This window comes from Curcuma longa, chromosome 20 (genome assembly GCF_044706935.1).
Source record: "Curcuma longa cultivar G26 ecotype Majalengka, Jawa Barat chromosome 20, ITB_CL_G26_1.1, whole genome shotgun sequence".
NCBI classification, from domain to species: domain Eukaryota; kingdom Viridiplantae; phylum Streptophyta; class Magnoliopsida; order Zingiberales; family Zingiberaceae; genus Curcuma; species Curcuma longa.
Genome location: NC_133880.1, coordinates 3,957,931 through 3,985,847, shown reverse-complemented (window position 1 = coordinate 3,985,847; position 27,917 = coordinate 3,957,931). Strand labels below are relative to the sequence as shown.

At 36.5% G+C, this 27,917-nt stretch overlaps 2 protein-coding genes across 2 annotated transcripts in view; one reads left to right on the top strand and one right to left on the bottom strand.

The window, feature by feature from the left end:
• The first annotated feature begins 1,383 nt into the window (after positions 1-1,383).
• LOC141812870 (putative glycosyltransferase STELLO1) lies at positions 1,384-6,582 on the top strand. Its single transcript, XM_074700819.1, has 3 exons — positions 1,384-3,494; positions 5,633-5,759; positions 5,859-6,582. Exons 1-3 carry the CDS (start codon positions 1,759-1,761, stop codon positions 6,333-6,335), a joined length of 2,340 nt encoding a protein of 779 aa, XP_074556920.1. The 5' UTR covers positions 1,384-1,758; the 3' UTR covers positions 6,336-6,582.
• Positions 6,583-6,885: 303 nt separating this feature from the next.
• The window catches only part of LOC141812872 (ferredoxin-dependent glutamate synthase, chloroplastic-like), a 39,250-nt gene continuing 18,218 nt past the window's right edge, over positions 6,886-27,917 (bottom strand). Inside the window, exons 13-33 of the mRNA XM_074700821.1 lie at positions 26,602-26,759; positions 25,340-25,469; positions 22,760-22,818; positions 22,544-22,649; positions 19,873-19,969; positions 19,186-19,301; positions 18,506-18,703; positions 18,308-18,418; positions 16,887-17,126; positions 16,686-16,784; positions 12,912-13,007; positions 12,634-12,831; positions 12,455-12,529; positions 12,133-12,261; positions 11,961-12,059; positions 8,976-9,118; positions 8,800-8,893; positions 8,484-8,722; positions 8,332-8,410; positions 7,502-7,585; positions 6,886-7,416 (exon numbers count right to left, since the gene is read on the bottom strand). Of these exons, the coding sequence (XP_074556922.1) occupies positions 7,252-7,416; positions 7,502-7,585; positions 8,332-8,410; positions 8,484-8,722; positions 8,800-8,893; positions 8,976-9,118; positions 11,961-12,059; positions 12,133-12,261; positions 12,455-12,529; positions 12,634-12,831; positions 12,912-13,007; positions 16,686-16,784; positions 16,887-17,126; positions 18,308-18,418; positions 18,506-18,703; positions 19,186-19,301; positions 19,873-19,969; positions 22,544-22,649; positions 22,760-22,818; positions 25,340-25,469; positions 26,602-26,759 (2,715 nt within the window). The 3' untranslated portion in view covers positions 6,886-7,251. The remainder of the gene's footprint in view (positions 7,417-7,501; positions 7,586-8,331; positions 8,411-8,483; positions 8,723-8,799; positions 8,894-8,975; positions 9,119-11,960; positions 12,060-12,132; positions 12,262-12,454; positions 12,530-12,633; positions 12,832-12,911; positions 13,008-16,685; positions 16,785-16,886; positions 17,127-18,307; positions 18,419-18,505; positions 18,704-19,185; positions 19,302-19,872; positions 19,970-22,543; positions 22,650-22,759; positions 22,819-25,339; positions 25,470-26,601; positions 26,760-27,917) is intronic.

The following is a 27,917-nucleotide window of genomic DNA, read 5'->3' as shown; positions in this document are numbered from 1 at the left end:
CTCATTTAAAGAGTCGTTCGATATATGATTTACCGTAAACGTTATAACGTTTTGCATTGATAAAAAGAGATATTCTTTTAATTTTTACTATAAGTAAATATATCTTAAATCCGGAGCATCCTTGGCTTTAACCTTTTCATTAAGTTGTCTTTTGCATAGGCCACTGAGTTGACCACAACTATAACAATTTTCCTTCTTTGAGAGCTACAAGGCTCTCTAGGAATCTTACCTTGTAGCTCTCAAAGAAGAGAAGACTTAAACTTCAACATTATTTTAAGGTAATTGAATTAAATTAAATTTTGTCTAAAATTAATCAAATTATTGAAATAATTAAAATGTTAATTGTTGACAGAGGAATCATTTGGGAATCCGAAAAGGACTTTGCAACTCGTTTGGTGGAAGATGATTTTCGCATGATAAATGAATTTTTTTGTGGGGTGGCATGTTATTGTCACATATCCTTTATTACTATCACTAAATTATAGAGTATTAATACCATTGCACCTTGTTTGTGTTTGCATTTTGTAGCTGATGTTGGAATGGTGAATTCCATCTTTACGAAGTGTTTGCATAAGTGTTTAATAAATATTTTAAAATTTTAAAATTATTGGTATCAAAAGATAAACTGTCACCATGACAGTCCCACACTAGGATAAATCACAAGGGTTTTATCGAACAATAATAGTGTATATGGAAGTGAGATAACCAATGGAGCATTTCACACTTGTTAAGAATCGATCCAGACCTATTGATAGCAACACAATACTTCTATAAAAATCATATGTGTCAATCCGTGAGAATTAAATAATAATAATTTGATGAGTAGTAAGGAATGATGTAATTTAGAACTTGATTGAGTAAAAATAACTCGACTCTATTAATTTTAAGCATTAAATAATAGTAATTATTTTTCATAATTTATAACGTGATCACTGCTCAAGAGATTTAAAATAAATAAATAAATCCTAGTCAATCTCATGAACTCAACCCCTGGGGTGGTCGGTCCGGTCCCACAAAAATTTCCCACTGACCACTAGGATAAATCGGGAAACGCATACGGCAGTCAATCCAAATGCCCAACATCCTTTGATTGCGTTTCCCCATTTGAAAGAAAATTCTTATAAATACGCCATAGCTAGAGATGGATCTGCGGGTCCCTGAGTCACAATCCAGATGTCCTACCGTTGCACCATTGCCCCGGGGACGGAGTGTTTATTTATGAAATTTAATATAAAGGGGAAGGGGAATGAATAGATTCAAAGTTTGAAGGGTATTTGGGAAAAAATATATAATTATGAGAGTGAAGTGGAAGTTTCTCAAGATTTCCGGCGAATTACTATAAATAGGAAAGCATCGCACAGTCAAATTTTGGAGTCAACTCAACTCCCTGGTTTGGCCATGGAAGCTTCATTCCCAACCATCCGCGACGCGAGTTGATCAAGCGTGCTTGTGCTTCGATTTTGGCTTGCTCCGATCCACTGCACCGATTGCGAAACGTCAACTGCAATCTTTAGTTTCTTCCTTCATTCTTTCCTTTCACTTCCTTGCTTGCTTTTGTGTCGGCACCACCAACCGTCCCCCGCATTGCTCTGGCCCTCGTCTTCATCATCAACTCCAAAGGGGAGGCAGACGCAGTCGGCGGCGGCACTGTCAGTCCAGATCTGAGGCGGTTCCCCTTCCGATTCGTACTGGTGAGCAAGCAATCCACCGATTTCTACTCGATTTCTGATTGTTGACTGTGAATCCTTGAGGGAGACAATGCTAGTCCAAGATCGGTCTCCTCCTTCTTCCAAGCCGGCTTCTTTGCCTGCTTCTGTACTTCCCTACACCGCCGCCCACAGCCGCCGCTTCAGCCCGGCGAAAAGCCTCGATTTTTCCACCTGGGCCTCCGAAAACCTCTACAAGATCCTCTTTGTCTGCTTCCTGGCCCTTACCGTGGTCGCTATCTTCTTCCTCCGAAGCTCCGGCGACGTCGCCGCCCTCCTCTGCTTCGAGAAATCCTCCGGCTACGCTTCCTCCGTGTCTTCGCGGATCGCTTACCCAGAGGTCTCCTGGTCGTCCGTTCCCCCCATCAAGCCGCTTGACCTCTCCGCCGCGTCCTTCGCTTCATTCCGTTCCGATCGGTGGATCGTCGTGTCAGTTTCCGACTATCCAACCGACTCCGTCCGCGCGTTGGTCAGGATCAAGGGGTGGCAGCTCCTCGCCGTGGGGAACTCCGCCACGCCGTCCGATTGGTCCCTTAAAGGTGCAATCTTTCTCTCCCTGGATCAGCAGGCCGGACTGGGCTTCCGCACCGTCGACTTCCTCCCCTACCACTCTTATGTGCGGAAGAGCATTGGCTACCTGTTCGCCATTCAGCATGGCGCCAAAGTGATCTTTGACGCCGACGACCGCGCCGAGGTCCTTGGCGCCGATCTTGGCCACCGCTTTGATGTGGACCTTGCGGGCGAGGAGACTGCAACCAACCACCCTGTCCTTCTGCAGTACAGCCATGCTGATCCTAACCGGACTGTCGTGAACCCTTACATTCACTTTGGGCAGCGATCAGTGTGGCCGAGAGGACTGCCATTGGAGAGTGTTGGAGACGTTGGGCATGAAGAGTTCTACACAATGGTGTTTGGTGGCCGACAATTCATCCAACAGGGCCTCTCCAATGGCCTTCCTGATGTGGATTCTGTCTTCTACTTCACCCGCAAGTCTTCAGGCTTGGAGATATTCGACATTCATTTCGATGAGGAAGCACCCAAGGTAGCTTTGCCTCAGGGTCTAATGGCCCCCGTAAACTCATTCAATACCATCTTCCACACACAAGCATTCTGGGGCCTCATGTTACCTGTCTCTGTGAGCTCGATGGCATCGGATGTGCTAAGGGGATATTGGGCACAAAGAATCCTATGGGAGATTGGTGGGTTTGTGGCTGTCTATCCGCCAACCATCCACCGAGTAGACACGGCTGAGGGGTATCCTTTCATAGAAGAGAAGGACCTCCATGTTAATGTTGGTCGTCTGATCAATTTTTTGGTATCCTGGAGATCAAACAAGAAGACACTGTTTGAGAGGATCTTGCATTTGAGTTATGCAATGGCAGAAGAAGGGTTCTGGACATCGCAGGACGTGCAGTTCACAGCTGCCTGGTTGCAGGACTTGCTTGCCATTGGATATCAGCAGCCAAGGCTTATGTCATTGGAATTGGGCCGACCTCGAGCAAACATCGGGGAGGGAGATACCAGGAAGTTCATTCCTAGGAAACTTCCTTCTGTGCACCTTGGAGTGGAGGAGGTCGGGACAGTTAATTATGAGATTGGCAACCTCATAAGGTGGAGAAAACATTTTGGAAATGTTGTTCTTATCATGTTTTGCAGTGTGCCTGTGGATCGAATTGCCCTAGAGTGGAGGCTGCTCTATGGAAGGATATTCAAAACAGTGGTAATTCTTTCAGAACAGAGTGACCCAGGTCTTGCTGTGGAATATGGGCAAATCTCTGAAGCATACAAGTAAGTCCTTCGAGACTAATGGTTTTCTTATGTAGTCTTATTACCAATGATCATTTCAAACTTATGCAATTTCTTGTTGGCAACACTTTACTTTGAATGCAGCCTTTTGCATCTTGACATGTTTCTTTTCTACCTTTACATTAGATGTTGTGAATGTTAGTTCCTACATTTTTCTATGCTTATTGCTTGTTTATGCTCATAACTATTAAAATATAAACTGTAGTAGAAATGTATGATAGCTGTGCATTGGCCAACTATATTGGAATGTTAATGTTTTGAATGTTACTGTTTTTCATGCTATTAAATAACTCAATGATGAATGACTTAAAAGGGATACAGGTTCACCAGCTTAGTTTGCTTATGTCTGGTGTATTTATCTCTTTAGTTTTATGAAGAGTCTAACAGAACAAAGAGAATCTTAATTTGATATCTGCCTTCTGATGTCTTTATGAATTGTTTAGGCTTTAGTTTAGTGTTGAAAATAATTACTTGAGCTGAAAATTGGATGCTATGGTAAAAAAGGAAGGATTAGGTTAGTTACAATGGAATTGCTTTGGCAACACTATCATAATACTCTTTATCACTGCTGAATTTTTTGGTGATGGGTTGAATTATTGGACTGTAGGCAACATGTACAAAAAGGTAAATCTAGCAAAAACAAGAATGCTAGGTTGAATGTATGAACTTACTCGAAAGGATAAAAATATTTTTAAATTTAGAACATAATTTAAATTAATTGAATATTGCATAGAGGTCAATGGAGGAATGAGATTTATGTAATTGGTCTCAAATAGTTGGAACAAATCGGGTTTAATGATGATGAAGAAGAAGTGGATGCCCAAAAAAAAGGATCAAAGATTAAATATCAATAGATCAATGGGGTCAATTCTAAATCTAACTTGGATAGGTCGGCACAAGTCACTCATAGCATTTGTAGGACATTCTTAACTGGATTGGAACTAGAACAAACAATGATATTCTCTCTCTTCTAGTTTGTTCCTTATTATCTTCTTTATTATCAATCTTCTTCATCTTTGAGGATATCTTGTTCAATCCTACTAGACGGCTTATGTTGGAACAGTACATTGTTATCTACAGCTTCAATTATCAAAGTAACTAGCCAGATAGGAAAATTTTGGGTTGTACAATGGATTTAGATATCTAATCATACATGTAATTTTGATGAGTCCATAATTGATGAATTTTTCAAAAGCCTCTTCTAGTTCTAACCATTGTGAATTATGTTTTGTTGTCTTAATTTGAATTAGTTGATCAAATTCTCTCATTGCAATCCTAAACTAATTGTGATACTCTAAGCTTAGTTCAACGTTTAAAGTTGTGTTAATTAAGAAGCTTTATATGACTCCGAAGGATCTGTTAATAGTAAGTTTAAGCAATTTGGTCCAATGCTTCGACCTTATCAAGATAATTGGTCACATTTGATCGTTGCATGCCTAGTGAGGTAATCTAGTAACTAGAGGCTGACCATTATGATGAAGCCAATATTGAATCACATTTGATGTTGAGTGTGAATAGTTTTGCGGTGAGTTAGAAGTGCACATCGATGAGGATGTCAAGGCTTAAGCAGGGAAATTCTGTCACAATAAATTGTCATACTTTGGAAGTGGCTCTCGAAGATGGTATTAGGCTTTGATGAGTAGACCATTAATTTGGGTTCATATGTCAATGGACGTCTATTAAGTCAACAGGCTAGTTTACCAATTTACCTCAGGTTGAGTTATGTCTGAAGTACCATTATGTCTTGTTTATTTTCATTGATGAATTGTTTCATGAAATTGATGTTTTTTCGAGCAAAAACTATATGACTTACTGAGTCATATATTAGAAAGATATCCGATCCCACATGTGTTTGCTCATAAAAATGAGATATCTCAGTCTCTTGGATGTCAAGAAAAAATTTCATCACTAGATTTCTATTGTTACTAGTGATTATGTAAATATCTACTAATATCCATTCTGTTAAGATGTTAGCTGAATCCACTCTTCTGACTTGCATTTCAGTCTGATAATACAACCAAAGTGCTTGTTTTGTGTTTCTGATTTTCTTCTGCATGGATAAGTTTTAACTTGGAGCTTTGCTTTTGGTCATAATTTTATTCTGTATCATCATGGAATAGGTATTTGCCGGCGGTCTTCAACAAATTTCAGGAAGCAGAAGGATTTCTCTTCCTTGAAGATGATATGATTCTTAATTATTGGAACTTGCTTCAAGCCGACAAGACGAAGCTATGGATAACAAACAAGGTATTACCTATTTCATTTTTGTGTCGCTGCTAGTTTCCTTCGTTTGTCGATTTATTCATATGGTACACATCAAGTGGACTGACCATTTGCTTCATTCAGGTTCCTGAATCATGGGTTTCAATTTCTACTGATGGAAATGAGACAGATTGGCATGTCAGTCAAGCAAATTTAGTTAAGAAAATTGCAGACAACTTCCCAGTTCATTTTCAGACAAGTTACAAAGAAAGTGTGACCGAGGGGAAGCTGATCATTTGCAGCAGTGAGATATTCTACATTCCCCAAAGATTTGTCACCGACTTCTCCGACCTCGTGGCCATCGTCGGAGATCTCCATATTCATCACCGGATTGCCGTGCCAGTGTTTTTCCTGGCAATGGATTCACAAGAAAATTTTGATTCCAAAGCTCTAGCGACAGTTGTTTATAAGACACAACCACGGGCTAACGATTCATCTGTGAGCTATTACACCGCCCAAGCGCCTGCTGTCTATCCGTTGAAGGTGCGCAACGAGTATGATTTTATCAAACTAATAAGAGTGATGGCTTCAGGGGATCCCCTTTTGCTGGAGTTGGCATGAGTGGCTGGCTACATGCTGAGGCATATCGAAGAACAGCCAAAGTGATTTTTCATGTTTCACCACGTTCAGTTAGAGCCTGGCTTGTGCTGCCTCTGTACTTGATAGTCTTCATTTTTATTTTTTGTATGTCGTAATGTTATTCATTTGCAGACAAGTGATCTTTTAGCAACTTCTTTTTTCAATTTAAAACGTTGTAAATGATATCACGTTGAGATGTGGCCTGCTCTAAATACAGACATTGGGAACATGGCAAAGCAGCTATGCATATAGAAGAATGTTGATAGCAGACTGAAATTAGCAGATGCTGCTTCATCATCTACAAAGATTTGTTTTGCGTGGTCCTCTATTTTTTTTACTTTTGTTTTCTTTTAGACAATCTATTAAAGAGAGAATATGGGGAAGATTTCAATTGACACCTCCGCTCAGTTTTAACTCTGTACTTTGTAACTGAAACAGCACAAGGTGAATTGATACCTTCCCGAGGAAAATGTTTTTTAAAAAAACTGCAACTTAGATACACTAAGATTGATAGACAAAACTGTACAACAAATTGAGCAAGGAAACTAAATATCGTTTGTGCAAGTGCACAACAATTGTTTAACACCACCACATTGTGAACATCTTAATAGGGCGTTTGGAGTACACTGAGATCAACTTATGCCAAATTATGCCAAAACAATGGGTTGCACACCATCTGTATCTGACTGTGCTGACAGCACACATGAGAAGACCGAAAAAGAAGTGCATATGGGAGCTGTACAAGTGCTGTGGCTTCTGTCTTGATGTGCATTTTTGATTTAGTTGCATTGACCATGGACAATGTAGGCCATCGATAGCACTGCAGCAACTAAGGGGTCTTATTTTGTCAGTCGAAGTATCCTGATGCCGATATATCCATCTGTTTTTACGACGTTGTTCAAGCAGATTGCAGGGACATGCCTCTTTTTGCTTTTATTTTCTCAAACTCAGTACATGCCTCTGGTGTCTCTTCTTCACTTGGAGGTACAAGTTGCCAAAAGAGAGGAAGATAAGCCTCCCACTCGCTCAAAATTGCAGCACCTTTACTGCTACCAGTTTTTTCCTGGCAAAGTTGAGTTGAAGAATTAGACCTCACTGTATTATTTTTTCCCCTTTTTTTTAGAGCACAATGATGTGTTCATTCTTACAACATGAGCTTCAATCAAGCTTTTCAGCTGCATTTGTCCAGCAGGTGCATTAACCCTTTGAATCTTTACTATCTCCTTGTTGACCTGTCACAAAAGGATAACTATATACATACTTGATTGTAATGCATGGAATAGAGTATGGAATCCAAATGCACATTTGTAATGTTCAAATAGAAAACTAATTATGCATGCATTCAAATGCAAGATTGGCAAAACTAGCACGCATTGCTAATGACACTAGACTGGTGAAATTTCTGTTTGTGCAATTAGAAGCATCTAAGGATAGCCATGTCTAATAATTGTATGTTTTCCAATAGCAAGACAATGATTCAATAAGAGTTGAGCACATTGAGAGAATCAAGAAATATTTGGCATAACTTAATACCACAGTGATCCAGATATATACATTTTCCATTACTTGCAATCATGAGTGTTGAACATCCATTTCATTTCAAATTCAATTTAATCCTGATCTAGGCTGCAACTGAACTGATGCTTAAAGCTTTTTATTAGTCTTGAGATTTTGGGGTCCTTGTAGAGCAGAGAAGACAACTTGTCACAAATAGCCTTATTGATTTGAATGTGATAATACTCAAATGCTAACTGCACACCAAGATCTGAATTATTCTAGATTCACTATTCATTATCATCATTTCACAATAACTTTATGAAGGTAGTTTAACAGGAAAAAGAGTTTCTGTAGACCAAGTTTCTAAAATCTGGGTACTAATGTTCATCTGTACAGGATGACAGAGCATCTATTCAGAAGCAAAATTGAAAGAATCTATTCAGAAGCAAAATTGAAAGAAAGTAGAAAATTTTGTACAAACCTTGGGAATAAGAGTGTCATCCTCGTCAAGTATATATGCTAAACCACCAGTCATGCCAGCAGCAACATTTCGACCCACTCTGGATTAACATGTTTCTATTATTAGACAAGTCACCTATGTGAAACAAGGAACTAGGGAGAAGAAATACTCACTTTCCCAGTACCACCACACAACCACCAGTCATGTACTCACAACAATGATCTCCAGTGCCCTCAACAACAGCTTCAGCAAGAGAATTTCTAACAGCAAACCGTTCACCAGCTTTGCCTCTCGCAAAAACTTGACCACCAGTTGCACCGTATAGGCAGGTATTACCTACAATTGTAGCATCCTCCGGGATGAAGCCAGTATCTTCAACAGGTGTTACAACCAGCTCTCCGCCAGCCATACCCTACAAAAGAATAGTTATGCAAATCTTAATCAATAAGGGAAAAAAGCAAGTTCACTTGGGGCTAGAGAGTGCTGCACCTTTCCTACATAGTCGTTAGCTTCTCCAATTAGTCGAATATTCATTCCAGGAGTAAGGAAACATGCAAAAGATTGTCCAGCACTTCCAGTAAATCTGGGCATAATAACATCCTATTACTCTGTATTTCAGTCAATGTTAAATGCCAATATATTAACATAGAAATCATACAACATACGTGATGTTAAGCTGTCCTGCAAAACCAACATCTCCATATTTCTTTGCAACAACACCAGCTATGCGACCACAAACAGCTCGATCAATGTTATATATCTTAAAAACTTTGTTGACAACCTTTTCATGCTCGATGGCATCAGATATCTGCAAGAGCACTTTTAGTACAACAATTGCATCTAAAGGAACTACACCATATGTACTATCACTGCAAGGCTTTAAGATTCATGCACAAGATGTCATTAGGAACTAGACTTAGAAGTGAAATTATGTTTGTCAACATCATTTACATATTCTTGAAGCTCAGGACATGGGAACTACAATGATTCATAACACACTCGAGTGCACACACATGATGTTACATGCATAGCAACTAGGTGTTAGAGAAGTATACAAGATAGATATAAGCTAATTAACCTGTCAGGAAAATAATGCGATCAAATATTCAAGATTATGGCTAAAATATAGCCAAATCTGACTGCTACAGTAGGGTATAAAAATAAGAGAACTGAAGAATTAATTGCTAACACAATTCTAAAAGTTGCTTTGAAAGTAATATTCAATTTCCGAGCATAAAAGTTCCATATTTATGGTCAGGACAGCATCAAAAATACTACCGAAAAGATTTTAGATTAGTCTACTAGCTCTTATTCTTAGTAAGATCTACTGTCTCTTTTACTTAATAAGAAGTATAAGAAGAAAACATAACTACTGAAAATTCCAATATGCTATAGATGAGGATGCAAGTATGCAACTGTGACTCATTTCACCTGTTAAATCAATCTAAGCATCGCCATCTTCTTTGTCATTGCTGTCAAGCCATGTTAATCCCAACCATTTTGGATTGGCTATATGGATCTTACTAACTACTGAGTTTTATACAAAAAAAATCTTATATTACATTTAATTACATCATCATACTATAGTTTTCTTAGGTCTCCCTCTACTCTCAAGTTTCAACTTTAATTGATTCTACTTGTCAAACTTTAGAATATCTTTGCTACCCTTTTTAACAATAAATAATAGACATAGATCTCTACTTTAAGTTCAAAAGGATTAGCAAAAATGCAACAATAGCAAACTTCAACAACATGAGCACAAAATTAACTAGCTAGAAAAAAATGCTAAGGAAAAATTATTCCGACCATGAAAAGTGTTGATAAAAGTTAGTATACCATGAGAAGATACATAAAGGCAGCGGTGTCGTACTAGTGTGTATAAAACATAAAAACAATTTATGTAGATTTTAGGTTGTAGGTTGGTGAAAGTTATGTTACTCGGATTGTATGAGAACTTAACAGGTATAATATATTAGACAAGTGATTTTTTTTTTTCAAAATCAGGGATCAGTGAGTCCAAATTTAGGACATGGGCACTAGATACAAGAATAATAAACAACAACAATAACAACCAAGCTTTATCCCATTGGTGGGGCCTGTTATATGAGCTCTATCCCCTATTATATCTTCATTTATATTAAAATAAATTTTATCTTGTTTTATTATTTCTAACCAAGTCTTCTTTAGCCTTCTTCTTTCTCGTTTAATGTGTGTTGGATACAAGAATAATATAGCTAATATAAATTTATAACTTAAGATTAGCTTAGTCAATATCAAGTTAATAAATTAATCTACTTCATAATTCTTAATAGCAATTATGTGATCTAAGAGTTACATATAAGTAATAAGATATATTGTATTACATAGCCTATACTACATATTTTATAAGAGTTATATTACATAAGTTACCCTCATCCCAAATTCCCAAGCCTATTCTTCGCCCTTACCGTGTCAAGGTCGCCTTCCTCAAGACCTGACTGTCATGCAAGACTCCTATGTAATGTCACCTACACAAAAACCTCCTTGTGTGAGTGAGCTAGCTTCGAAGATATGATAACTTTGCCAACCAAGTACCCTCCATCCCCTGCACAACACAAGCTACCTGCTAGGAGGGGTAAACTTTGTCGACATCTTCTTCTACCTCCTATTCTACCTCCTATTGTCGTTTCACCTTCCACAAATGCATTTGGCTCATTGGACTCAGATTCATACTCATGCTCGTTTTGTGTTGTGCAGACAAGGGTATGAGTGGGAATAATGATTAGTCTACGTAATAGAGGGTGAAGTGAAACAATACTTCAACAGGCTTGGGATAAGATATTGGGACAAATCTATAAGATAGCAGCATAATGGCAAATAGAGAGATACGTTTGTGAAAAAAACATTAGACAACTATTTGTAACAAAAATAGTTTTAAGGCTTGTGTGCTTTAGTAGCTAATTAAATACATATGATTAGTCTAAGGCCAATGAAACAATTAGTGAAACCCATGGAATGAAATATCAAACCATTTCATCTAATATAGGCAAAAAATTTCGTTCCACCTGCGGACCGAAATCGACAATCACGACTCCAGTGTCAGCTTGCCTTGAGGCCCTGCGAAGGTGTCGCCTAGCCCTCACGACTCATCCGGAGGCATCGCTCGGCCTGCATGACACCTCCAGATGCATCGTCAAGTTCACACAACGCCTCGGAACGCATCACGCGAATGCAAAATAGCGGTAGTAGGTTGAACTTAGATTTAATTAAATTAATAATTTTAATCAACTCCCAGCTATAATTGAGATAATCTAAATAGGCTTAATTACAGTCTAATAAAATTATCTCATTAATTTATATATATATATATATTAAAAAAATATTTTATTTTTATTTTTATATATTTAGATTAAATTTTTTATTTTTAGTTAATATATTTTATATTTAAAAAAATATCGAAACTATATCGGCACGGCATAATACGATACCGAAATTATATTGTTCCAATCCGGAACCAAAACCTCGGCATGGATCGAGATTTTAAATCTTGGTGAAACCTACTACTGAATTTGGTAAGACAAATGAAAATTTGCATGCAAGCTTAGGAACCATAGCATTGAGATATTTGCATTTTTAGGCAAATAAAAAAGCTAAACAACTTCATTCTTTACCTCAGGATCAGAAAGTATGATTTCATCGAGAACAGGTCCATTTGTATGAACAGCTTGATTTCTTATCTCAGAACTGCTCAATTTAGGTACACCAACATTCTGTAAAATTAAATTTAGGGATTGTTAGGAAATAAAAATACAAGTTTAACTGACACTTGAGTTCATTACATACTGAAAGGAAATAGCTGAGATCAAGATGTTGTGTTTTTGTCAAAGAGATCTGTCTCGGTCTTAACAAATTTGTTCGCCCAATAATGTCATCTAACTTCTCATATCCAAGTTGAGCCAAAACGCCCCTGACCTGGCCAAAAATTTTAGGGAAAAAAGAATTGAACAAGGAATTGCAAGAAAAAACAAACAAATAAATAAAACTACAAATTTATAGAAACCAAATTTGCAAGAAGTACCTCATAGAAACTAGTGAGACTATAATGAATGATTACTTACAAGTTAGGTGGAAATACATTTTCAAGCTTAACTAAAAGGAAATTTACCTCTTCTGCAACATACAAGAAGTAGTTCACAAGATCTCCAGGAACCCCGGGAAAACGAGCCCGAAGCTCTTCTCTCTGAAATGTTTAGCAGTATATTTTTCATGTATAGACAAACAACAATAAAATTTAAAGGGAAATGTTCAAACAGAAAATACAAAAAATAAGAATACTGTTATTACCTGACTGGCAACACCAACAGGACAATTGTTAGTGTGGCAAATACGTGCCATGACACAACCAGTAGCAATCATAGCCACAGACCCAAAACCATACTCGTCAGCACCCATGGCAGCAGCCATGAGAACGTCAATTCCACTCTTAAATCCACCATCAACTCTAAGGATGACTCTTTCTCGCAGACCATTTTGAATAAGTGTCTGGAAAATATCATTTGTTGATCACATGGAGAAAACAGAACAAAACACTTTAAAGTCCAAGTGCAGAAGTATTTGAAAACCTGATGGGTTTCAGTTAAACCAAGTTCCCAGGGTCCCCCAGCATGCTTAATTGAGCTTATAGGGCTTGCTCCAGTTCCCCCATCATGTCCAGAAATCTTGTCAAGAAAACAAATTTTCTTTAATCATTTTCTGGATACAATTGATGCACTGGTGGATTTACACAAACAAATTTTTATACCGATCATAGCATTTAATGAAAGATTCCAGTGGAACAAAAATGAGGTTACAATATCCATAGGAAAGATCACAAGCCACAAATTTGTCCAATTAATTTGCGCACTAGTGGTTTCATTTATGCACATAAACAAATTTTTATACTGATCAAAGCATTCAATGAAAGAATCCAGTGTAACAAAAATACAACAATAGTCACAGGAAAGATCTCGAGTCACAAATATGTCCAATTAATTTGGTATGATCTTTTGAAGGTCAAGACAAGCATTTGCAAGCATCGAATTCAGTAATCATTTTCATAAAAGTAAGCATTCTGCTGCACTGGCAAGCAAGAGCTATGGAGTTTTACCAAGATAACAAATGCTCTCCTGTTGATGATGAATCCTTTTTTTCATTATAAAATAAAGCAACAATTAAAGTATGGTTCCTTGATAACATGTGGTGCAGATCAACAACAGTTAGGAAGATGATGTTGCTTGGCCTGGTGAGGTGAGCGAATATGGGCCAGACAAGCTGTGGACATCCATCTGCTGGGAGGATATGAGATCGCTGATTTCTGTTTGTCTACAAGTTTGCAGAGAAGAGAAAATGCCAGATGGACAAGCTGCAAGCCTCCATGGAAAGAAGAAGAGATAAATCATTGTAATCCAACTTCTGCTCAAAGACCTCATCCTGTGACTTTGTGGTCACCACAAGAAGAGTGTTCGTCAATAGGTCCATGGAGAAGAGTAAAAGCAGCCAGACAAGATGTGAGCCTCCATTGCAAAAAGAGAGAAAACCCCTTATCTTCCATCCACTATTTGGTGATCTCCTCATCGCAACTTCATGCTCGTCAGTTAGCAAAAGGATGAGCAGGCCAGTCAGCGGAATGAATGCTTCCTTTGTCTTGTGTGTGTTGTGCAGCACAGAACAATTTCAATCTCTGAATCCAACAATTACAAGCTGACGCAAATTTCCAAAATGCGCAACCAAAAGGCTTCCAGCTAAAGGTCGGGAGTTCGAATCTGTACAGCGGCACTATTAGGAAGGGTTTGAGATATCACTCCCACTTCACATAAGGATCGTATCACATGCTATGTGATGTGAAGACACCTCAAGGTCAAACACTAAAATGAGGATTTCAGAGATGAGCAAACCCTACACAGTGACCATCTTCTTTGAATCTCAATGGACTGCATTAAAGTCAGCATGGAAGAAATGTGGTTCTCTTGATACGTATTCTGATAAATAAAAGCAAAATCTCTGATTTCTTATTCAATACCGACTTTATTTCATCTCTTTATTTCGCATGAATTTTCTGCTTCATTATTTAAATATAATTGAAAATAATCTAATTTGATTGACCGAAAAATAGAGGCATCGATCAACTATAAAATGATGCAAGAATAATGAATAAAGTTGTTGCCCTTGGAGGCTCTTGGGACTTATCTGACGGATCACAAACTGGACCATCTACTCTGGATTGGAGTTGGAGGTGACCTACTTCACTTAGATAGGTGGCCGAGTATGCATGTAGCGGGTCGGGCCCATTAGCAATGTGGTTTGACTGAGGTTTGTGTATGATGGCTTCCCATTTGTCATGTGGGATGGTTGATGTTGGTGTATGGATGTACCTTTTTCTTGGATATATAATATTTTTTACTTATCCAAAAAAAAGAATAAAGAATAAAGAATCATTATGTAGAGAACTAAAGGAGTTGTTCGTTATTGAACTTTGGCATAGGCAGGGAAGTGTTGGTGCAACAATGCTCCCAAGTGGTCGAGTTAACCAAGTTGTTTTGATGTGTTTGGAAAAGGGTCAAATTAAGTAAATAGGGACTTAATTGAGTGCATATGGAGATCACAAAGCTCATAGCTCGACATGGTGAGTTGTTATGATTGACTTGATGTAGTAAAAGATGGATGGTTTGTGATTGATGGCTCAAACATTTGTAGCAAGGAGAAATTGGAGTGATTAGCGAAGGGATATGGTATATGAGGGATCAAGATTTTCTAGGGAAGTAGTGTCCTAGCATGAAGTGGTTGAAGACCTAGAGAGCAAGTATTTAGGCAACATCATTGATGGATGATGTGAGGTTGAAGACGTAAAAGCTATGAGAGATTATGAATGATTGTAACCTTGGGATTATGCTTTTAAGATGATATCCAGTGACTTTAAAAACTGTTCAACCATGGAACAATTTGTTCCGGGTTGAAAAAGGCGGTTAAATTCAATCTTGAGTGTTGCATAGGTTTATGAAGCATAAGCCATTTGAAATCGAAATCTCTGATCAAATTCACTCGACTGAAGGTAACCTCAATTGAATGGAGTGCTTAGTTGACTCGGAAGTCTATTGAAAACTCCATATTCAGAGAACCAAAAGTTTCTGTTTGGGCTCCAAGCAAATTCAGTTAACTAAAGAACATCCTTAGTCGATTAGCCAACTTGAAAGTTAACCAAAAACTCTCTATCCATAGAACTTAATGCTTTTGTTTGAGCTTGAGTTGATTGAAATTATTCTAGATCTGGTTGACTAGATGCACGAGCAGTCATTTGAACAAGTTTTCTAGTCAATTGCCTACCTATTGGCTATATAATGACCATGTTTGCATGATCAGTAAACTGGGGATGTTTCCAGTCAACTGGAAGCATGGAGGAAAGAGTCATTAGAGCTGTTTTAAACACGGTTTGAAAATTATTTGGCTTTTATAAAAATTTAGGAATCATCAAGGCTTTATGTCTTTCAAAATTTTCAAGCTTTGTTAAGCATCGTTGCTATTTCTATCATGCTTATCTATATTCATTGAGAAAAGTGAGCCTACACTTTGTGCCTACACTTTCTTATATCATTTGTACAAGGCTTTCTCTCTCTCAAGAGGAGCTTTTCATAGCAGATTTTTGACAGTGAATCACTGAATGAATTGCTAGGCTGTGGAGTATGAGCAGGATTTCTAACTACGTAAACTCTTACAGTCAGCATTGTGCTTACATCTTTTATCCCAGTTGTGGTTACACCATTGACACAAACAACAAAACGATTAATTTCAATTCACCAACTATTCCCCTTTAGTCTGTCATATGAACCTATAGAAGGTTTTGCTACTGATAAAAGATGTAAAAAAAAAAGCAACAAAATGACAGCTTTTGCCACTAACAAAAGAGATAAAAAAAAGTTGCGAGAAAATAGCAAAGGTTTTGCAACTAATAAAATATGTAAAAAAATTGCAAGAAAATAGCAAAGTTTTGACACTAATAAATGATGTAAAAATTAGTGAGAAAATGACAAATACATGCTAATGCACACGTAAACTAAATACAAGTGGGGTCGGGCAAATTGTTGTTATGTGCTTCAAAGACTCTTCTCCAGCATAAGAGGATTAATGAGAATGCCAACAAATAAGGCTTAGGGAACAAAAAAATTTAGTTTATTAACTTATTGACAAAAGTTACATAATAATCATTGTTCTAAAAATGACCCAGTACCAACCACCGTTCCCATTAGAATAAATAATTTTAGTCCTATTAGAGCAAGTTATACTGATTATGAATCAACACGAGCAAATGTGAATTGGAAGAAAAGAAATGCAGAGGTACTATCATTTAAGTAATTATTAAATACCTGTATGATATCAGCATTGCCCTTAGCTACACCAGAAGCGACAGTGCCAATTCCAGCTTCTGCCACAAGTTTGACAGATACCTTGGCTCTGGGGTTCACCTGATTACATACCCCGTAAGCAGTCATAAGTCAAGCATAAAATGAGAGAATCCAAAGACAATTTGTCTAAACACTGATTTCCTTTTAGAAACAAAATTTTACCTGATGAAGATCATAAATTAACTGAGCGAGATCCTCGATTGAATAAATGTCATGGTGTGGAGGTGGAGAAATCAGTGGAACTCCTGGTTTAGAGTTTCTTAACCGAGCAATATAAGCACTGACTTTCTTCCCAGGCAACTGACCCCCCTCACCAGGCTTAGCACCTTGTGCAATTTTAATTTCCAATTGGTCAGCATTAACCAAAAATGTTGGAGTGACACCAAATCTACCTGAAGCAACCTGTAAGCGTTTCCATATTTAATTCACCATGCAAATGACGAGTTGGAGATAATTAAGCAGCTTGAAACATGTTGCACACCAATCAGTAAGCAAACTTGTAAATCATAAACTCTTTTTCTTATGTACCACTTCAGTAACCTTCTATTTGTATATATTCTGCTGATAAATGCAAGGTTTAAAATAGCAGTTCCATTCAGGAGCTTCAGCCCCCAGTCATAACTGTAAGGGTTTAGTACCATGTTGTGCCGCGCATCTAAACAAACGTCGAGATAAATGAATTTTACTCTTTTAATACGCTTTCTTTCACTTAATTTATCTACTAAAAACAAAGCTAGCAAATAGAGAATCGACTACATTTTTGTTGTACTATGTTATATTCATACTCGACACGCTTTGACATGTGTTAAAGTGTGTAGAATGAATTCAAATAAATTTTACTCAATTAATCCCCTTTCACTTACATTTTATACTTTTAATAATACTATATTATTTAGATAATTGAATCTTTTTTTTACTTCAATGCCTTGAGATGAATTCACATTTTATGTTCATAGTCTTCTTTGTTCCACTTGTTTTAGAAAATGACTATAGCAATTAAATATTCAATTGAATAAGAATTTTTAGAGAAACAAGCTACAAATAAGTAATAAACATAATTTGAATTCATCTTTAGGCATGACAAATTGTAACAAAGTGGGCCCACAATGTAGGCATGACATGATGCTCATTAGCACAAACAATATGGTAGTACATAAGAGATGAGTTTCATCTTTACACATGACAAATTGTAACAAAGTGGGTCCAATGTCGGCATGACATGATGCTCATTAGCACAATCAACATGGTAGTAACGAGAGATTATTTGTGCTGATTAATATAAAATTTAAGCGATTTACAGAAATTCCAATCATGCAGCCCAGCACGACATGAAATTTCAAAGCATGGGTTGAAGCCTCCAGCATTTCATTCTGATAGCATAAGATTGATCCATTTAAACTTTGAACATTTATAAATGCCATAAGAACATAGTGAATTTAAAAATGGCGGTAAAATTTTCCTTCAAATAATAAAAGAAACATTCTTCTTGAAACCAACTCAAATATCACTATCTTCTTTTTTTTTAAATCGAGATTTATCATCTTAGTTAAAAGGCCCAGAAGGTTGGGTATAAATATTTTTACCTGTTTGATTGCACTAGTAGCAGTATCCCCATTTTGAAGGCCCTTAAGATGAGGAAGTGTTGGAGAATACCCATCAATGACATCAGTTAGAGGACTCCATCGAATGGGATCCTAGAAAATAGTTGATAATTTAATTAAAATATTTTCTTCAAATGAAATGAAATTAAATTAGAGAATGATTCTTCACCATAAACTGACCTCACCACCTTCTCCAGAATTTGACTTCCCTCCTAATCGGTTCATTGCGATTGCAATTGCTTCATGTGTTTCCCTTGAAATAGCTCCAAGAGACATTCCACCAGTGCAAAAACGCTGAGCAATGGATGATGCGGATTCAACTCTTCCAATTGGTATAGATTCTCTATCACTCTTAAGCTCAAGAAGATCACGGAGAACCTAAGAAAGTGAAGTCATTGTCACTGATGCACACAGAAAGAGTTGAAATATGCCATGCTTTTATAAACACGGTTTTAATTCTGAATAATAGATATCTATAGGTCTTCTATGTAGTATGAACCATTGTGTTTGGAAGGCATAGATCAGTACACTACTCAATGCACACATCAAGTCTAGACTAGAATCAATACCAGAACTAGAAGATAAACCATGGATAAACTATTTAATTAACACCAATCCCAAGTAATCCACCTATAATACCAGAATGATATTAAGATAACAAGTATTATTTTGACATGTACACCTGAATATTTGATCTTATTTCATGAAACAACAAATGCAGTATGGCATGCAGTGCATAGGTGTATGTTCTAATTTTCAATAGCAATGCTTATGAAGTACTTGTTGGTTTTGCCAATTAGCTTCTTGCTTCAAGTCACAGATAAAGCATTCATCAAAATGAATGCAAATTTCAAACTCACATTCACAGGACGATTTGCAAGGTGCTGTTGGTAAATAGAATATGCATTTTCACTCTTTTGACGAACTGCTTTGTGTAGTAATTTTGACATCTCTGGATTATTTCCATGGTATTCACCTGATTTTGAACAAGAGGAATATACATCAGCAGGTATGATCATTATACATTTACCATCAGCCAGTAGATTGAATGATTAGATTCTCTATTATGCTGACAAATATATACTGGCATGGCAAACAATAAAGAATATCTCTATTATGCTAGTATAACAATCATTGGATGAGTAAAAGAAAAATGCAAAGATATCATTCAGCTTTAAAACATTTAGCGGCATATACATCACAAAGGAGAAGCAGCCAAGACCATCTTTCAGCAAATCCAAAAGTGTGCTCATATAGAATAATTGATAACCACGAAGCCTAAATGAATTAATAGTCATTTTCAATAATATACAAGAAAATAACCACAATAAACTAGTAAGCCACTAAAAGATGTATTTTCTGAGGCATGCCAAATGACAACCAAATGAATAAAAGATATGGTGTGTTTGCTGATGCACAAATATATGGTGACAATACAGATTATCTAATGAGACAATCTGCCAAATAATCCAATCATCAAATTACTAGTAAATGTATTACATATTTTTCCAGTATTGTGTCTAGATATTAAAAGAATATAATTATACCTCCAGGTCTGAATTGAATGAATCCAAAATTTTCTAGTCTCTTAGCTGTATCCTCTGAGAATGCTTTCACCCAGAAGGACAATGTTTCCCTTGCTAACTTTGAAAATGGAAAAGAAGACAGTCAGAGGAAGCAAAAAAAATATTCCCATGAAATGAGGAACAAAATAGAGAATGAAACAAAACTTCCAGAATAAATGAGGTTGCAATTATTCTCACACATAATGCATACACATGATATGTAACTCAGCACATTCTTAAAAAACTAAGAATAACCTTCTGATGGAAATGTCAGAAATATCATGCACATATTACTGGCAAATTATTTTGAAGATAAACAGTTACCAGCAACAAAAACATTAGTTATCTCTAATAGGATTTGACCAACTATGTACATCAGAACATAGTAAAGAGAGATAATTAAGATGTCTTTACAAACAATAACTATGACCCTTTTCCTTCGGAAATCAGAAAGTAAAAGAAAAATGGAAATTTAAAGCCAAATAAACAGATTAGTATTTCAGGTGCAAGAAAGAAGGAAAAAACAACTGGTACCAAGTGCAAAGGGCATGCCACCAGATTAGAAAATGCACTATTAGTTGGGGGACCTAATGTAAACTAGAACGAGAAAATAGGAAATATATAGTTGACATAAAAATGTTATAAAACTTTATTCAATCAACCAAAATTTTACCCAATTACATCCTAATGGTTGATTGTTCTGCCTTTTAACCTGAAAGTTTTCAAATATCAAAATCTGTCAGGCACCATATACAAGTTTCTATTTATGCAGCATATTCTGTATTATGGTTATCTCCATCATGTGACCCATACAGCAAGTTTTCAACTTCTCGATTGGAATTAAGAATAATATGAAATAGATGAGCATGTTTTCATATAACCACTCTTCCCATGAACACAAACCTTCTGCCCAAATCGGCTACCACATTGAATCTTCTGTGTCCTTTGTGATGAGTCTTTCATGTCAATACTCTGTGTCCGAGCACAACACATTTTCCCCAACCTTCACACACATTCACACACAAGCAATGCATCCTTATGTGAGTGCCAGCCCTCCGCCTCTACACATGGTATGTCTTCCCCAACCTCCTCCATGTGCAACATGTGACATCTTCCTCCTTCATGCAAGGTCATTTGCATGATTCCCAGACAATGTCGTCCTTAGCATGAGTACCAAATGACACCTAGACTCACTTCACCCTTCATATGACCTTAAGGCTCATTACCTAGTTCCACCGCATCACTGCTTCATTTGCATCATCATTTCATTCTCCAGTGGCTATATATCTGTCAGCCGATTTTTCTATCTCCAATTCAGCACATATGCTTCCTGCTGTGTCAGCAGGTGCTCAAAGAATCTCAAGCTCACTGGTGCCTTAATTTGGCCCATTCAACCGCTAACCCAATTAAGGTTCAGCTTTTTAACCCAGTTTGCTATTTGGTTCAACAAATTAATTCTAGCATTGCTTTGCATGTATCATTCCATGAATCTCAAGCCAACGTGCTCTTCTCTATTTGCGTGCATCATTCAACAGATCTCCCCTCTCTCTGTATGAATTACTCCATGGAGCTCACAAGTTGGATTAGTTTCCATTTCTCAGCATGTCATTCGACATTTCCCAAGCCAACATGCGCTTCTCGCTCTTCGCGTGCATCATTCCATGGATCTTTCAACTCTTTTCATGTACCATTCCATGGAGATCTCAAGATGGATCAATCTTCTTCTCTCCGTGTACAACATTCCTTGCACCTCAAGTCGAATCAATCTTCATGTCTTTGTGAATTTCATTTCATGAACCTCAAACCAAATCAGTCCTCTCTCTACATGCACCATTCCATAGAAATTTCAAGTTGGATCTATCTTCTCTCCATGTGTTCGTTCCATGGATCAATTGGATATATTTGTAACTAGTTACTCTCTGCAGTAACGGAGATTGGCACAAATATGTAAGAGTTAAGGGTTATTTATAATAGCATCAATAATATAAAAGTAGGGAGAACTACATAAGGTTCTTGGGAAGTAGAAATCCTATTTTTCCCTCAACAATATGATTATGATCAAAAGAGAATCACATTGACACTGACACAAACAGGAATTTGCCAACATATCCAACAAATATCCTACGTAGAACTAAAACTATACTCATTAACATGACTATTATGATATATTCATACTATAATAATGTATTCATACTACATAATGTTAGAGTTGACTTGAGAGTGTATTTTGTTATCGATGTTAACAAAATTGTGCCAGTTCAAAAGGCTGTACTAGAAGAAAGGAAAATGAACAAGGAAGCCATCAAGTCTGATGCGTGCTTAAAAATTTGAAGTAAATAGTTACTAAGGGTAAAATTACATGTCAAAATGCTAACCAAATTATTTTTCACACATCACTGGAATCAACATATACACCAAGCAAAAAATCATCAATTCATAGCCTTCTTGCATACTATCTCATAATTTCTATCTGCCAAGACAGACCAAGTTACCATATCTAATTTATGTGGTTTTTCAGACACTTCACTGTTTTCATGAGAACAATTTAACCTTTCCATGAAAATAGTATAGGCGAAAAGGTGTCTAAGATAGAGACACTTGATACTTGTTTAACATAACAAGATATAGAGATGCCTTCTTTGAAGCGTCTGACCTCATCAAGAGTTAATCCTCCTATCTTTGACACACTTCCACAAAATGCAACATCAACAACGTCCTGATCAAGTCCATATATCTCAAATATCTGTGCCCCACAATAACTGGTTTGAGAGGAACCAACCAAAGACAATTGGGTAAGAAAAGATCATTATATAACATTTCCATTTCAGATTCTAATCTGCATGCATCATCCATCTTCTTTTGCACATACCTGGATAGCAATGAGATTCCCATCTTTGACAATATTTTGAGAAGTCCAGATTGAACAGCCTGGAAAATTTTCGAATTGATAACCATTACAATTAGCCCAAAAAGAGATGGAAAAGTACCAAACGAAATATCTCAATTTATAAGATTCCATAGATATAGACAACATAATCTAAAATTGGACGATAAATTGCAGTGCATATTCAATGAGGAATATCAACAAAGTAAAAAAATGTAGATTGATCCATTCTAAAAGCTTCCATGTTAAGGATAACTAGATAAACAATCAAATTTAGCATGATATTCCTCAAACTGGTTTCATGTAGAAATAAAATTGCATATATGAAACGTGTAATAAGAAAAGATTTGAGAAAATAATTTCAAATGGGTGGCCATGAAATTCATACAAAGTAAGAGTTTTAGATATCTAGGTATGGTATTTCATTAAGACAATATCTAGATTCCAAAACCAAAATAAGATTTCTATTGAGTTAGGATGTTACATTCCTGATCCAACTTGTCCTAATTGTTCCTAGGCAGGATCTCAGTCCCAACTACCTAGACTAGATAAAAAGAATATGTTTTAACTATTGGCAATGCCATCAATTTTAATCATAAATTATCTTATAGAAGCTGCTACTTGTTATATATAGATGGAACACCTTAAGAATTATATTGTATTTTGAATACATATAGTATATCAATAATTTGAATCATACTTCATCTATTAGAATGAACTGTTTAAAATTTTCATATTAATATTATATATCCAAAGCTAATACATGTCCTAACTTGTCGATCATACTTCAAAAATGTTTTAACAAAAAATTTTTGGATAATTCAATCCTACACTGTGATCTATTCCTAGGTTGGATCTCGGTCGTTACAGCCTTGACCTAGAAGTATGCCTTTACTGAAGATCTTGTCTCATTCTTTTATCAATATTGTAATTCCCTCCCCTTGCAAACTCTCCTCTTCTAATTGCTTTATATGAGCTTGTCATCTTTGGCATGTCCAAGCAGTAGATGTTCTGCCCTTCTTTTGTGAGAAAAAGATCTCCACCAAATCCCCTCTGACATTCTTAAGTTCAGGCGGCAATCATCATGAATCTTCTTCCTTGGAGATATGGAAACAAGGGTAAGCCTTCGCTACTTCTTGCTCTTTTCTTCCTTAACATTTTTTCTCTTCCCTGTCTACTTCCATCCCTCACTTCCATTGTTCATCTGCTCAATTCGTCCAATGAAACCAACAGGCTCATTTTTCTCAATTGCCCCCATGCCATGGGTACAGCAAAGGGTTTTGTCAAGTCCTAGTATCGCTAGTCTTAGTCAGCTCACACAGTTGAGTGCCTTGATCTATGATCTCATGCAAGAGAGAAGAGTATTGTAGTGCTAAAATATTTATTGACTATTAAATGAATAAAACAATAGAAAGGAGCCTCTTTTAAGCCTCACAATAATCTGGTCTTTTAAAGGCCGTGAAAACTATACTGAGTTAGCTAAAAAGAATAAAAAATGTCAAATTGAATTTTACATACCTATTTATTAAATTGTATTGATTTGTTTTTATCAAAGGAAGATTTTTTTGAGGGCATCAGGAAGTCTGTGTCTGGTTTGTGTATTGTTTAAGTAGCAGCCAAGTCTTCCTAATCTTCTTCTTTGCCTTTCCTCTTACTCTTATTCTTGCCCCTTCCCCACTTCACCATAATCATATTTTTATAATAAGTGTTGATTGACAACAACTGTTACAGTACTGACACAAGGTGAATTGATCAGCACCAAAACAATTTTGTTCCAACAAGTCAACTAGGCTTGGTTCTAGAGTGAAATACTAAACATACTATCCTCCAATGTCAGAAGTGTATATATCAAATTTGTTATGCTAGATTCTTGAGACACATTGCAGGTACTTGATAGAAGTTATTTTTAAAAAACAAATTGTTACTGAGATAATTAATTACTGTCTTATTTGACACGGGTACTAATTGTGCAGATCAAGGTTGTGTATACGTGAACTGTAGATCTATTTGTAGATTTACCCTAGATGATTGTAACAAGACAATAATTAGTTCTCCAATAAGCACAATCAAGATACTAATACCAATATAGCCTTTTAATAATAGTTCAAATGTAAGAGATGAGCACTCACCCAATTGCGTAACATGGAAATAATTTGATGCAGAACTTGTGGTAACATTTAACTATAGTTTGTATTCATATTCCAAAATGGGCAGCCCAAAGTTATTTGATGGAACAAAGGTTTGCAATGTCTAGGTATTCAAGAATATTGCAACTTGTGAATATTGGGTTGTCTTGACAACATTACAGGATATGACGAGTTTAGGCTTTATGGAAGTTTTGACAAACTTTATTACAAACCATAGATATCCCTGAGTGTAAATGTATCATTCGAATTAACATGTAAACTTGCAAAGTTCAATGCCTGATTCAAATGCTATAATCAGGATTCTTAAAGAAAGATACTTGTGAATTCACAGACGTATTATATCCATTGACCAAGCTAATGTGGTACAAAATGAACTTACACTAACCCAATAAATATGACAGCTGCAATAAATGTGTACCTTGCAGAAATTCCTTTGTGCTTGCTCTATTGTCACTGTGGGCATCTTTCCAGTTCGCATCAAGTTAACAACTTTGGTACTGAGTCTCCATTGGCGACATGTCTCTAGTGCCAAATAGGGGCATATCGCACTGAGAAGCACATTTATAATGTTATCAACTTGATACCCAGAATTTACAACTTTATGAAACAACAATGAAAAATGATCTAGTTGGTACAACTTTTGTTGTTAAAACCTAGGAATTTGAAATTTTCTAACATAGCCTTGCATAGTGGTCAATGGAGGGATAAGGTTTATTTAGCAACATTAAATAGTTAGGACAAACTTCATGACGACGGTAGGACACAATAACAGTACACCACAACTTCATTAATAGATTTTTCATTTTTAATCACATCATCCCAGATATTTTCAACAAGTACAGTAAGCTACAAAATTGCTATGGTTCAATAATACAAAACCACCTTGAGAGATCATCATGTTGATATCCCAAGTTATCGTCATAATCTGAGAGATATGATTACTACAAAAGATAAACCCTTAAAAGCTAAATTATTTTTCTTTATCCCCCACAAGAAATTGTCAAAATGTTTTAACTCATTCCGATAAAAAGGAGTATCAAATAGTAAATACAAAAATGGTTTGGTTTGAATGAGTAGTTAGTCATTTAATATTACTCCCATCAGACTTGTGTAACTTCTATGTGAAAATTGTTGTATATGCATGCATTGAACAATCGAGACACTGTTATATGCCCCACTTCCTACTAAAATTTGGATTGTATTGACTGAAAATTATGCGTGGAAGTAAAAAATTAGAATGTATGATCAGCAATTAATGAGAGTCCATCAAAGATTACCAAACTGCAGGCAGTAGGAAATACAATTGAGAATCTGATCAAGTCCAATTATCAATATACTCGTCAATGAATGGACCCAAAAACTTATGGTTTATAATGATAATAGTGGCTCCATGCCTAAAACAATCTACAGCTAACAAATCCTCAGATTGGTGCAGCCTGCCGTGTGGGTAAGACTGGCCAAAGGGAAGATATAGTGGGACAGCATGTAATTGGCTCACATATGGATATTCATCATGATGTTCATTGATTTCTAGCTCACAGACTTCAAGTGGTATAAAATAAAAGAATGCATGCCTCATTGAAATAACTTAACAAACTGAACAATCTGGGTAGCAGAACAGATTGTAAGTATGAATTTTTAGACAAGAACAATATACATGACTACCAAGATGAATCATACCTAGCTCCATATCCAACTAGACATGCAAAATGATGGGTGCTAAAACATTGAGCAGTATCAGCAACAATTGAGGCTGACATCCTCAACCCATTTTGAATCAGATGTTGGTGGACAGCACCGACAGCTAACAGTATAGGAATGGCAGGACGAGTAGGTATCTATTCAAAATTATAAAGCAAAGAAAAAGGAAAGGTTAATGGCAAATAACAGTTTCAGAATGCTGTGTTAGACACAAAATAAATTACATTTATGCTATGGTCTCATATTTGATTAAAAAAAACTTCCAAAAGATAATTCCTAATTTGCTCAATCAACAAGTTCTTGAATGCGTGCAGTGTCAATTAGAAGAGCGTGTCTGATTGTCACTTCTACAATGTCCATGTCCATACTTTTGCACCTTTTTCTTTGTCCATATTGATGCTTGGGACCTAGCCATCCCTTCAAAACTTGAAGTTTAAGTACTTTAGAACTTTTGTTGTTGATTAGTCATGCATGACTTTTGTGAAAAAGAAGAAAGTTTTGAAGCTTTCTCCATTGTCTTTAATTTGGAATCACTGCTACTGTACTTAGAAATGACAATGCCAAATAATACTTCGCTAGTGTCTTTCAATCTTTCTTCTCTAGTTGGGTATCTTCATCAGTCATCTTGCTTCCATACAGGTAATAGGATGGTAATGTAAAAAGGAAGAGTGGGCATTCAATTGAGACAGAACCTTGTTGCTGTGTTCACTTGCAGTTTTGGGATGATGTTATTTCACCCCAATCTATTCTGTATTTTACTTGGGTGATCTAGATATGAGAAAGACTATTTTTGTTATTATCGTAAGTTAACATCGAGCTCTTGTTTCAGCTAATATGCTTCATCCCTCCTACCATACCTGAGACAAGCTCAGGTGCTTCCTATGCCTAGTACTTAGTATATTCCACCATCTTCTTTTATGTGTGCTTCATCTAGTCAACCATCCTTTACTACAGAGCAAATGATACCAGAGACTCAACCAGTATAGACATACAACAACAACCACGTACTGAGCAAGTTGTAGCTGTTTTGGCAGACTCCACTGCCCAACCATAAACTTCTTTGGATCTGGATACTACCTCAGACATTGACCTTCCTATTTCCCAAAGAGTAGCTGAAAGTGCAACAATTACACGTCCTCTTTACCGTTACATCTATTATGCTGGCTTGTATCCACAGTATTCTTTTATCTCTGCTTTAGATTCTGTAATGATTCCTCAGACTATCCCAGAAGCTCTATTTTATTCAAAGTCAAGACAGACAATAGCAAACAAGATGACTACATTACATTATAAGA

What these genes read in the sequence shown, in the direction of transcription:
- LOC141812870 (XM_074700819.1), top strand. Translation starts at nt 1,759, where the DNA reads ATGCTAGTCCAAGATCGGTCTCCTCCTTCTTCCAAGCCGGCTTCTTTG. An exon ending in CAAATCTCTGAAGCATACAA is followed by an intron (nt 3,495 to 5,632) that starts GTAAGTCCTTCG and finishes ATCATGGAATAG; the next exon opens with GTATTTGCCGGCGGTCTTCA. An exon ending in AGCTATGGATAACAAACAAG is followed by an intron (nt 5,760 to 5,858) that starts GTATTACCTATT and finishes TGCTTCATTCAG; the next exon opens with GTTCCTGAATCATGGGTTTC.